The 10,640-nt window shown below is 45.9% G+C and overlaps 1 protein-coding gene across 1 annotated transcript; it reads left to right on the forward strand.

Moving 5' to 3' along the window:
* Positions 1 to 9,303: 9,303 nt before the first annotated feature.
* On the forward strand, positions 9,304 to 9,978 carry LOC112199349. Its single transcript, XM_024340379.1, has one exon. It carries the CDS (start codon positions 9,304 to 9,306, stop codon positions 9,976 to 9,978), a length of 675 nt encoding a protein of 224 aa, XP_024196147.1.
* The last annotated feature ends 662 nt before the right edge of the window (positions 9,979 to 10,640 follow it).

Genomic DNA, 10,640 nt, shown 5'->3' on the forward strand with positions numbered 1-10,640 from the left:
AAATTCAATACTCATGTATTGGTAGCAACGGAAACAAACATTAATCAGGGGTTAGGAATAAAATGTCAAACTGATCCTGCAATAGAATTGAACCTTCAAAACACTCTTGAATATCAGTATGTTATGACAACTTTCAAAAGATCAAGAAGAATAGTATATGTTTGAACCAAGGTAACCTGCACTTTGTAGCAGACACAATTGAGAAGAACCAAGCAGAGATGATGCATGAGACAAACCATTACACACAAAAATATATATATATTGTGCCTCCTCGTGATACTCTCTCTAAAGCCTCTGATGATCTGGGTTCACTTTTCAGCATAGCACTTTTAGTACCCTAACTCAATTTCGTATTGAAAATAAATAGTGTTTAGTTACTGAGACCTGCTCTCTTTCAAATCTGCTGGTTGATGCTCTTGAGAAGTGTTCATGTTGATGTTATGTTGGAAAAGCTCTGCTTGATTGCTCTGTGTGTTTTAATGGTCTGTCTCATGCATCATCTCTGCTTGGTTCTTCTCAATTGTGTCTGCTACAAAGTGTAGGTTACCTTGGTTCAAACATATACACTATTCTTCTTGATCTTTTGAAAGTTGTCGTGACATACTTGTTTGGACCCAAAATGAGCATTTTGGCTTGACAAGGCACATCTTGGAGAAATTGAGCCAATGTTAGTGGCTCAAGCTATATATTGTCGACAAGTTCAAAATATATATTTAGAGGCTAAATAAAGCCTACTATGGAACTATGGAAGCATGAAAAGTCAACTTTAGCACATTTTCCTACTTCGGCTAGGATAAACCGAGCTAAACAAGGAAGAAGGGGCGGCAGACTAACCAAACAAAATCCAAATGAGCTAAAACTTTCTAGATTAAATCTAGAAAGCCCAAGGATCATTTATTATGAAGAGTGCCGGAGCTATTTTTGAGTGGAAGGCCTTCAAACAATCAGTCCAATTTTCTGTAGAAGCAAAACTGGAAAACTGGACCTGTAAGAGGTCCAGCAGCGTTTCCGGCCCAACCACTATACCAAAAGCTCTGAAATTTTACCAAGATGATCTACACTCATAGTGGAACATTTGTTATGAAGAAGTCACGGTCAAAATCTGAATTCTTGATGGAGATAATTGAAGGAATAAAGGAGCCGAAAGTGTTTCCTTATCTCCAAAATTCATCATTCCTTATCTCCAATTATGCTTCCTTATCTCCTTATCTCCGAAATTCATCATTTCTTATCTCCAATTATGCTTCCTTATCTCCAAAACTCATCATTCCTTATCTCTACTATCATTTGTTTAAGAATAAACACTTTGGCATGGTAGCCTATAAATAGAGGTTACAATGAAACACTTCAACACACAATTCATCACAACAATCTCTAAGATTATCCAAGCCTCTCCAAGAGCAACCCTCTCCTTCTCTTACCGGTAGTCACACTCCAGTCCTAGTCTCCTCAAGAGCCGACTATCAGTGCCACCAAACCTTCCAGCTAAGCTAAATTCACGCTTTAGCAAGTTCTCCTCACTTCCTAGTAGTTCTCGCTCTGCTCGATCTACAACATCGAGTATCGATTGTGATTTTGAAGAAGCTCAGCAAAGTCCTCGCCACGAGGCACAAAGAATCCCATGACGAGGTTGGTGCTCTCCTCGTCCACAATCTCTTGAAAGAAGTCAGGTCAAGGGACACCCCCGACAACCGCACCCTAATGGTGCTGGCACGCCCGCTCAAGAAAAGAGACTATTGACCAGCTCAAGGAAAACTGGAGCCAAACATTTTGGCACGCCCAGTGGGACATACTGTGAGCTGTAAATCACACCACTATTAAGAAGTTGAGGTTGGTAAGGGGTTGTGAATCATAACGGAATAGGTGAAGTCTCTTTTGTTAATATTGACCTAAACTCCTTATTGGTGCCTAGTTCAGGTCCCTTAAGGTTAATGGCGGTTTTTATTAACACTTGTTGAACTGTCTTCACACTTATGATCTTTCTCATCTTAGTAAGTATAGCCTATGTGAAATGGTGTCTAGAAAGGGGACAACGTTCATAACAGGTTATTGAATCTAGAAGTGCGTGCAAATGGGCCTAAACCACTATGTCGGAGTAGTTCATGCCAAAATGGATTCTGCCTTTTTTGTTCGCCCTTCCCCACCTGGCTATTTCAGTAAGGTTGCCCAAAGGATTTGAAAGAAAGTTTGTGTCAGGCGACCATACTTGGGCCACAAGTCTAAACCTTGATTCACAGTGTCTTATTGAATTCAGCTACTTTCAATTCAAACTTCCAGAAGCCATTGGGAAGTCAAGCGCAAACCCTTATCAAAAGGTTTACGTTAACTGCCCGAAACATAAGACCTCCAGTTACAGACCGCACTCGCGTGCAGACTGTCGTGGTCTTTCCGAAGAACAAGTAATCCAAAGATTTTCTCCCCACCCTCTATTGACAGAGATGTCAGCTGAACGAGGAGGAAATCGACATCCTACTACTGAAGGCGAGAAAGTTCCCGCCGCCCAGCCTAATCTGGCTAGCAATACGTCTAGCATCACCCAGGTAGCCGTGAGCGCAGTTACAACTATTGACTTTGTGCCTATTCTCATTCCAGAAAATGCGACCATAAAAGAGCGGCTTAATATCCTTCAACAGAATTCTGCCGCATACCATGAGAAGATGGAAAAAGCCCTTGCGGAAGACCGTCGACGGCTTGTTGAGTTCACGATCTCGGTCAAGAGGCTTGAGCTAGGGGCACAACAAACACAAGGGCAATTGGATGGCATGAACCAAAAAATGCAGAAGAACCACGAAGAGCTGTTGGTCGCAAGCAAACACATCGCTTCAGAAGTCGCGACGATTCGCAAAGAAGGATCCAACGTCGCGACCCAGGTGGCCATGCAGAAGGCTGACCTTGATCAGGCCAGAGAGATTCTACATAAAACACTGGGAGATCCTAGCGCCATTCTAAGCTCTCTAGGTCAATCCCCCATATCTGGCAAGTACATACCACCAAATGCTCGAGAAAAAGCAAGCGGCGGCAGTACAGCCACATCCGCTACTGCTGTATCAGTCAGAGGTAAAGAGACTACTCTGGCAACGGGTGAGAAGAACAACGCCGCGTCATTAGTCACGCAAAGGACCAGGACTTTGAAAATCAATGAAGGGGCCTTTGTTGATCATAGCCTGTTTCCCCAATATGACAGCGACGGAGTTGAATACGTGCACCACGATCCACCTCCAGCAAGCCATTATGGTATCGACCGGGTTGAAAGTCCAGCGAAGGTCACCGCAGCTACAAAGGGTCAGCTAGCAGTGGGTTTTACGTCACAGACGTCAACCCGACACAAAATGACCCATGGAGGAGGCATATCTTTGGTTAATCAAGCTTCACAGGCGCCACCGCTGATTTGGCCAGTTGATGATACAGTGGTTCACCCACCTCCTCCTGATCTAAGATATGTAAGGAGAGAGGAAGTAGAAGCAATGATTAGGGCCGCGAACCAAAGGCCTACCAGGGACCCTTCCCACCGCATATTACACAAACACCTTATCCTAGGGGATATAAGAACATTACGTTCTCTACTTTCTCGGGAGAAGAAGTCGAAAATGCCACGACCCATTTGGTTAGGTTTCGAGTATAGTGTGGCCAGTACCAGAACGACGACAATCTGAAGTTTAACATCTTCGCTACTTCTTTATCGGGGTCTGCCTTCACTTGGTTCACTAAGCTACAACCGGGATCAGTTGTGAGTTGGCCCGTGATGGAGAAGCTGTTCAAGGAAACCTTCAGGACTATCGAGCCAGAAGTAGATCTGGCTTCACTCACTCATATGGCTCAGCAGCCAACTGAATCGGCTGTCATGTACCTTCAGCGCTTTCAGATCCAGAAAGGAAAGTTGAACGTGATTCTGCCGAACAAAGAACTGGTGAAGTTGGCAATCAAAGGCTTAAAGCCCCGCCAACGCAAAAAGCAGCATGGAAGCATGTTCAATTCCATGGGGGAACTGATCACAGAAGTAGGAAGTTTCGAGCACTTGCTCAGGGAGATGGACACTATGAAAAACGCCTCGAAGGGGACATACATCCCAGGGAAACGCCAAACAGTGGCTGCGCTCAGCCATCAATCCAGTTCCTTTGATCCTTACTACAAGAGTGAGGAATCTAGTACAGCAGAGGCTGATGAGTCTGAAGAAGACGAGATAGCTGCCCTGGAACTCACCGGGAAAAAGGCTTCAACGCTAAAGCAACTGAAGCTGTGCAAAGAGCCGGTGAAGCTCAAGTCGGTGGTTTTTACCAAACTAGAGTTCACAAGTTATACTTACGACGCGAACAAAGCGCATGAAATCTTGGATGAAATGATCGCTGCAAAGATGGTGAAAACCGACTTCGGCCCATTTCCCAAACCAGAGCAGCTAAGGGGGAGGAAATACTGCAAACTCCATAATATGTGGAATCAAAATACAGCCGATTGTGTTAAGCTGAAGGATCAGATCCAAATCTGGTTAAATAACAGTAGTTTGCAAGTAGAGGCGCCGACAACAGCAACAACGTTGGTGGACCTAGATCCCTTCCCAGATACCGGCATCAACATGGTGGACGTGGCATGGGGTGAAAAAGATCAGCAAAATCAAAGTCCAGACCACGCGGCTAAGGGTTTGAAAAAGGTTGGAGACAAAGTCGTGAAGCAGGAATCCAAGACTCGTTTACCCATCGTCCTATGCTCGCGGTGCAAGGAAGAATGTGACACTCAAGCTCTGCATGAGGAAACATCCCAGACTATCCGCTTTGGATCTCTGCCGCCAATACAGTTAGTATCATCCTCTAGAAACTTCCAACCATGCAGCCCAAGAGTATACAATGGTTCAAAAACTCCTTCTCCAAGGGACTCAAACTTATTCAAAAAGTTGAAGACCGCGAGGGAAGAAGGGCAAGCAGATAAGCGGCAAGGGGTTTTAACCAGACCTTACATTCCGCCAGTGTCGACGTCCTCCATCAAAGAAGGGAGATGGTATACACAGAAGAAGGGCAAGGCGGTGGAGATGAGCTCTTCAAGGAAAAGAAAACTCCAGCGGAGGTTTGGAGAAGCAAATCGAACCTTAGAAGCACTAGATCAAGGATTGATCAAACCATCGCAATTACTGAAACCTCCAGAAGAGTATCAGAGACAATTGGAGGCATTGGCCTCTAAGAGGATTCGTTTCCCCGCTAGTTCATAAACAGTAGCCCAAAGTATCGCACAAAGAGCAAAAGCCACGTGCCCCCAAGAGCAGCGCTCAGGAGAAGTCCCTAGTTCCTGCGAGGCAAGAACTGCCTCCAGCTCGTAAAGTCAATGTTTGGCGGAGAGTATCTCGCGAAGGAAGAAATAGCGAGCCTTCCATCTTTGACAGGCTGGGGGGCAAAGACAATCAGTCCGCAATTGTGCAGAAAGTTCAAAGCTTGGTGGTCGCTCTCCTAGAGGAAGTGCCAGTGGCAAAACAAATTTTAGAGTCACTGAACCAGGTTCCCATGGTACAGAAGCACGAATAAGCCAAGACGGTGATCCCCGTAGAGGAATCATTGGTTGCTTTCATGGTTAAACGGTTCAACGCCGATATCCCAGCAGATGAACCCAAGCTCAATCTTGATGAGGACATGGACGAAACAGAAATGGTGGATACCACTTGCAATATGGTTTATGTGCTCCCTGCTAAGTATGCCTTACCAGTCGCTGCGCAGGAATGCGTAGAAGCTGACGCGATTAGACCGGAGAACAGCAGTTGCAGATCACTTCAGCCGCAACAATGCATGTGAAAGAAGCAGTGTTCCTTGAGACTGAAGATGCTAACAGCAAGGGTTTCTTCATGAGCTTCACAAGACCCACACCCGCCATGGTGCAACACATGCAACCTTTGTATATCACAGTAGAAATTAATGGAACTAAGGTCAGCAAGATAATGGTTGATACCGGCGCGGCTGTGAATGTCATTACTACCAGAACCATGCATCTACTAGGGATCAAGAAAGAAAAGATCCAATCCACGTCCTTTACGCTAAAGAACTTCGCGGGGACTGTGACCAAAACATTAGGTTTGATTTTCCTACGAGTCAAGGTGGGTCCAGCAGAAGGGGTTTAAGCTTTCTTTGTTACAGATTGCTATGCAACATATAGCGCAATTCTGGGCCGCGACTGGATCCACAGGAGTTATTGTGTCCCATCCGCCCTTCATCAGGAGCTGATCATATGGGACAGGGTCGCGGACAAGGCGAAAATTGTTAAAGCAAACCCACGACCTTTTCTGGTGTCCGCCAGCTACGTGGACGCAAGGTATTGATGATAAGGGTCGCCCCGCAGGGGTGACGACCTCTGAATTGGTACAATGGGGGCTCGCGGTGGCAAAAAATGACCTCGAAAGGCCTGGATATGCGGTGACATCTCCAAGTGTTAATTAATGGATCACGAACTCATGGAGGAAGAGGTAGAGGCCTTCCATTCCTTGTACGAGAGGTTATCCTCATAATTGGTGGAAAAAGAGGCCTATGATCGAGTCGCGACCTTAGAAATTGTTAATGAAGAGTTCACGGACCAAGAAGAGGAGGAAGAAGAGATTCAGCTTGCTCCAGCGGCATTGGATGACACACCTCCGAAGGTTAGGGACCCTATTGAAAAGGTCAATCTGGGAATAACTGATGAGCCTATAGAAGTGGCTATCAGCACTTACTTAGAGCCTACCGAGAAACAGAGGCTAGTCGAATTATTGCTGGAATTCAAGGACTGCTTCGAGGGAAAAATACAAGGACATGCCAGGCCTATCGCCAGACTTGGTATGCCACCAACTACCAACGCTGCCTGATAAGAGGCCTTTGAAGCAAGAGCCGCGAAGAATGAGCTCGAAGACCCAAGTTCTGGTTAAAGAGGAAGTCGAAAAGGTGCACAAGACGGGCATTATCAAGGTAGCCAAGTACAATCAGTGGCTGTCCAATATAGTGCCTGTTCGCAAGAAGAATGGCAAGATGAGGATCTGCGTGGATTACAGAGACCTTAATTTGGCTACACCTAAAGACGTCTACCCCATGCCTGTTGCGGACATGTTGTTAGACGCAGTTGTAGGGCATGAACTGTTGTCTTTCATGGACGGCACAGCGGGTTATCACCAGATTCTGGTCGCGGAAGAAGAGAGACACAAGACCGCATTCCGCTGCCCTGGGTTCACGGGAGTTTTTGAATATGTGGTCATGCCTTTTGGACTGATGAATGCAGGAGCAACATATCAGAGAGCCATGAACCTGATCTTCCATGACATACTTGGGAAGATCTTAGAGGTTTACATTGATGACGTCATCGTGAAGTCTAAGAAGAGTGGAGATCACTTCACGGATCTCAGAAAAGTTTTCGAGCGCATGCGGCTACACAAGCTCAAGCTGAATCCCGCCAAGTGCGTTTTTGGAGTTCAGGCAGGCGATTTTCTGGGATTCATTGTCCATCAAAGGGGCATTGAGGTCCCTGAGGATAAGGCAAACGTGGTCATCAACGCATCTCCCCCGCGAACGAAGAAAGAATTACAGTGACTATTGGTAAGATCAACTTTTTGTGACGATTCATTTCTAACTCTGCGGGCAAAATCTAGCCGTTTTCCCCACTGCTGAAGTTGCAAGGACAGAACGAGTTTGTGTGGGAACCTAAACATCAAGAGGCTTTCGACAAAATCAAGGCCTATCTGGCGAGCCCACCAGTGCTTGTTCCTCCCAGAGCTGGATTTCCATTAAAGTTGTATGTTTCAGCAGCTGAGGCTTCCATTAGCAGCCTCCTCGCTCAGGATGATGAAGAGGGTGTCGAACATGCCATCTTTTACCTCAGTAGGACACTCACAGATTGCGAAACAAGGTACACTCCAATGGAAAAGCTATGTCTTACATTATACTTCTCAGCATGCAAGTTGCGGCATTACATGTTGTCCTTTACTACTTGCATCATTGCTCAAACCGATCTAGTCAAGTATATGCTATCGCGACCTATCCTGAGAGGCCGTATTGGCAAGTGGGTGCTCGCCTTATCAGAATTCTCACTACAGTATGTCCCACAAAAAGCAGTAAAAAGGCAAGCCATCGCGGAATTTCTGGCACATCACCCTATGCTGGATGTCCCCGCAATTAGAGATTTAGAGGTCGCTGCCACAACTTTAGATCTCCCAGATTTGGCGTGCTTACCAGAGTACGCCGCGCTGTATCAAACCACAGTCCACTCCAGCCCTGGGTGTTATATTTTGACGGGTCAAGAACGGATACGCTAGCAGGAGCAGGAATTGCACTGGAGAATCCGGCTGGTGATCACTTTTCATACTCATTCCAGTTAGAGTTTCAATGTACCAACAACTAGGCAGAATATGAGGCCTTAATCATAGGCCTAGAAGTACTGCTGGAAATGGGAATCAGAGATGTACAAATACTTGGTGATTCTCTCTTAGTTATCAATCAGTTGTGCAATAACTTCAGATGCAATAGCTTCACGTTGGTCCCTTATTGGAACAGGACATTAGAACTGTTGGACCAATTTGATAACGTACATCTTGAGTACATTCCTCGCGAGCGAAATTTTTCCGTAAACAAGTTGGCCCAGCTGGCAACAGGGGTAACATTGAGATATGGCGTGCGGGAGAGAATCCTTAAAGTCGAGTGTCACACGCTTCCTTCATGGATGGCGAGAAGAGATCCTCCAGACGATACCTCAGTCGCGACCCTGGAATCCATTGACATGGATTGGCGCATCCCTTTGATCAATTATCTCAAGCATCCTGATCTGACCACGGATAGAAGGATTCGCTATCTTGCCCTCAACTACTTCTTCAGAGGTGATGAACTTCGCAGACGAGGAGAAGATAGCGTGGATTTCAGATGTGTTTATCGCCGCGAAGTGAAACAACTCATGCGCGAAGTTCATTCTGGCATTTGTGGCGCTCACCAAGCAGGTCCAAAGATGCGATGGTTGCTTAGACGACATGGATATTTTTGGCCCAATATCTTAAAGGAGTGTATCGCGTTCGCTAAAGGTTGTTTGGACTGCCAAGCTCATGGGCCGGTCCAGCATGTTCCTAATATTCCAATGCAGCCCATTATACAGCTTTGGCCCGCAAGAGGATGGGCGCTAGATTAAATTGGGATGATTCACCCACATTCATCACTTCAACACAAGTTCATCATCGTCGCGACTGATTTCTTTACAAAGTGGGTTGAAGCAGAACCTTTGAAGGAAGCATCTGGTGGCACGTTGTGACAATTCCTATTCAGAAACATCATCTGTAGATGTGGGATCCCAGAAGTTTTTGTTTCGGACCAGGGGGCAGCTTTCATGGGTGGTGAAGTTGATAAACTGACAAGAGAATGGGGAATACAGTTCATCCATTCCAGTCCTTATTATGCTCAGTCTAACGGTCAAGCGGAGGCCAGCAACAAGATCATTATCAATTTGTTGAAGAAAATGTTGGAAGCTAATCCACGACAGTGGCATGAGACACTTTATGAAACTCTTTGGGCCTACCGCACCTGTAAGCGGAATCCCACCACGCCAACACCTCATGCTTTGATGTTTGGCCATGATGCAGTCCTGCCGTTGGAAGTCATCGTCCAATCATTACGAGTTCAAGAGCAACATCATCTCATTGGAGAAGACTACGTTCAGGCTATGTGGCAGAAACATGAAGACCTTAGCGAAAAGCGCTTGGAGGCTTTAGATAGTTTGGTCATGGAAAAGCAACAAGTCGCTCGCGCCTATGACAAGCGGACGCGAGGAAGGAGTTACAACGAAGGAGAGTTGGTTTGGAAAGCAGTTGTCCCGCTTGGCGAAAAATTAGATGGTCGCGGCAAATGGACTCCAAGATGGGAAGGCCAGTACATCATCTATAAAATCTTAGAGAAAGGAGCTTTTCATCTCAAGAACCTAGATGGAGATGTCCATCATAACCCTATCAATGAGAGATACTTGAAGAAATACTTTCCCAATGTTTGGGACTCGGAGGAGTCGTAGACAGTTTATTCGCATAAGACATGGGGGACAATTCTAGTGTTCCTACACTCGCGAAGCCCATTCATGAAGGCTTGTTTTTGAGGCCAATAATCATTTCTTCGTTATGCCTAGCAACACTAGGGGGCAACACTATGCAATACTAAGCCGAGTCGGCTTCGATAAATTTTTACAGCTTTGTGTCTTAGGGGGCAATTCTAAGTGTTCCTACACTCGCGAAGCTACACTAAGCCGAATCAGTAGCTCCGGAGGAGTTGAGGCTAAGCTCAAGGGAAATGTGAGAGCCACCGTTGTAGTCGCCACCGGAGTAGTTGTCATAGTCGCTACCTCCCTCGGAAGTAATCTTCATGTTGCCAAAGATGTCTTCACCGTGCATGGGAAACAATGGAAGGATTTTAATCTCCTGGTGATCTTCTCCTCGTTGTTCCATGATGGATCCACCAACACCAGCAGAACTAGTTGACCCAAAATTGAGATTAATGGATCCACCAACAAGCCCTGATCTTTGCTTGGGCACTTGAACATCCGAAGTGAGCTTCTTCTTCTTCAGCTTCTCCCGAGCCTTTTGGTTCTGGAACCAATAAAAGACGTTCTTGTTCTCGATATGTTCGTACCATTTCAGCTGGAAAGTGATCCTCTGAACCTGCTCTACAGTTGGGGACTTA

This window comes from Rosa chinensis, chromosome 4 (genome assembly GCF_002994745.2).
Source record: "Rosa chinensis cultivar Old Blush chromosome 4, RchiOBHm-V2, whole genome shotgun sequence".
Taxonomy (NCBI): Eukaryota; Viridiplantae; Streptophyta; class Magnoliopsida; order Rosales; family Rosaceae; genus Rosa; species Rosa chinensis.

Excerpts from the sequence above, each read along its gene's own strand:
- LOC112199349 (XM_024340379.1), top strand. The coding sequence starts at position 9,304 with ATGGGTGGTGAAGTTGATAAACTGACAAGAGAATGGGGAATACAGTTC.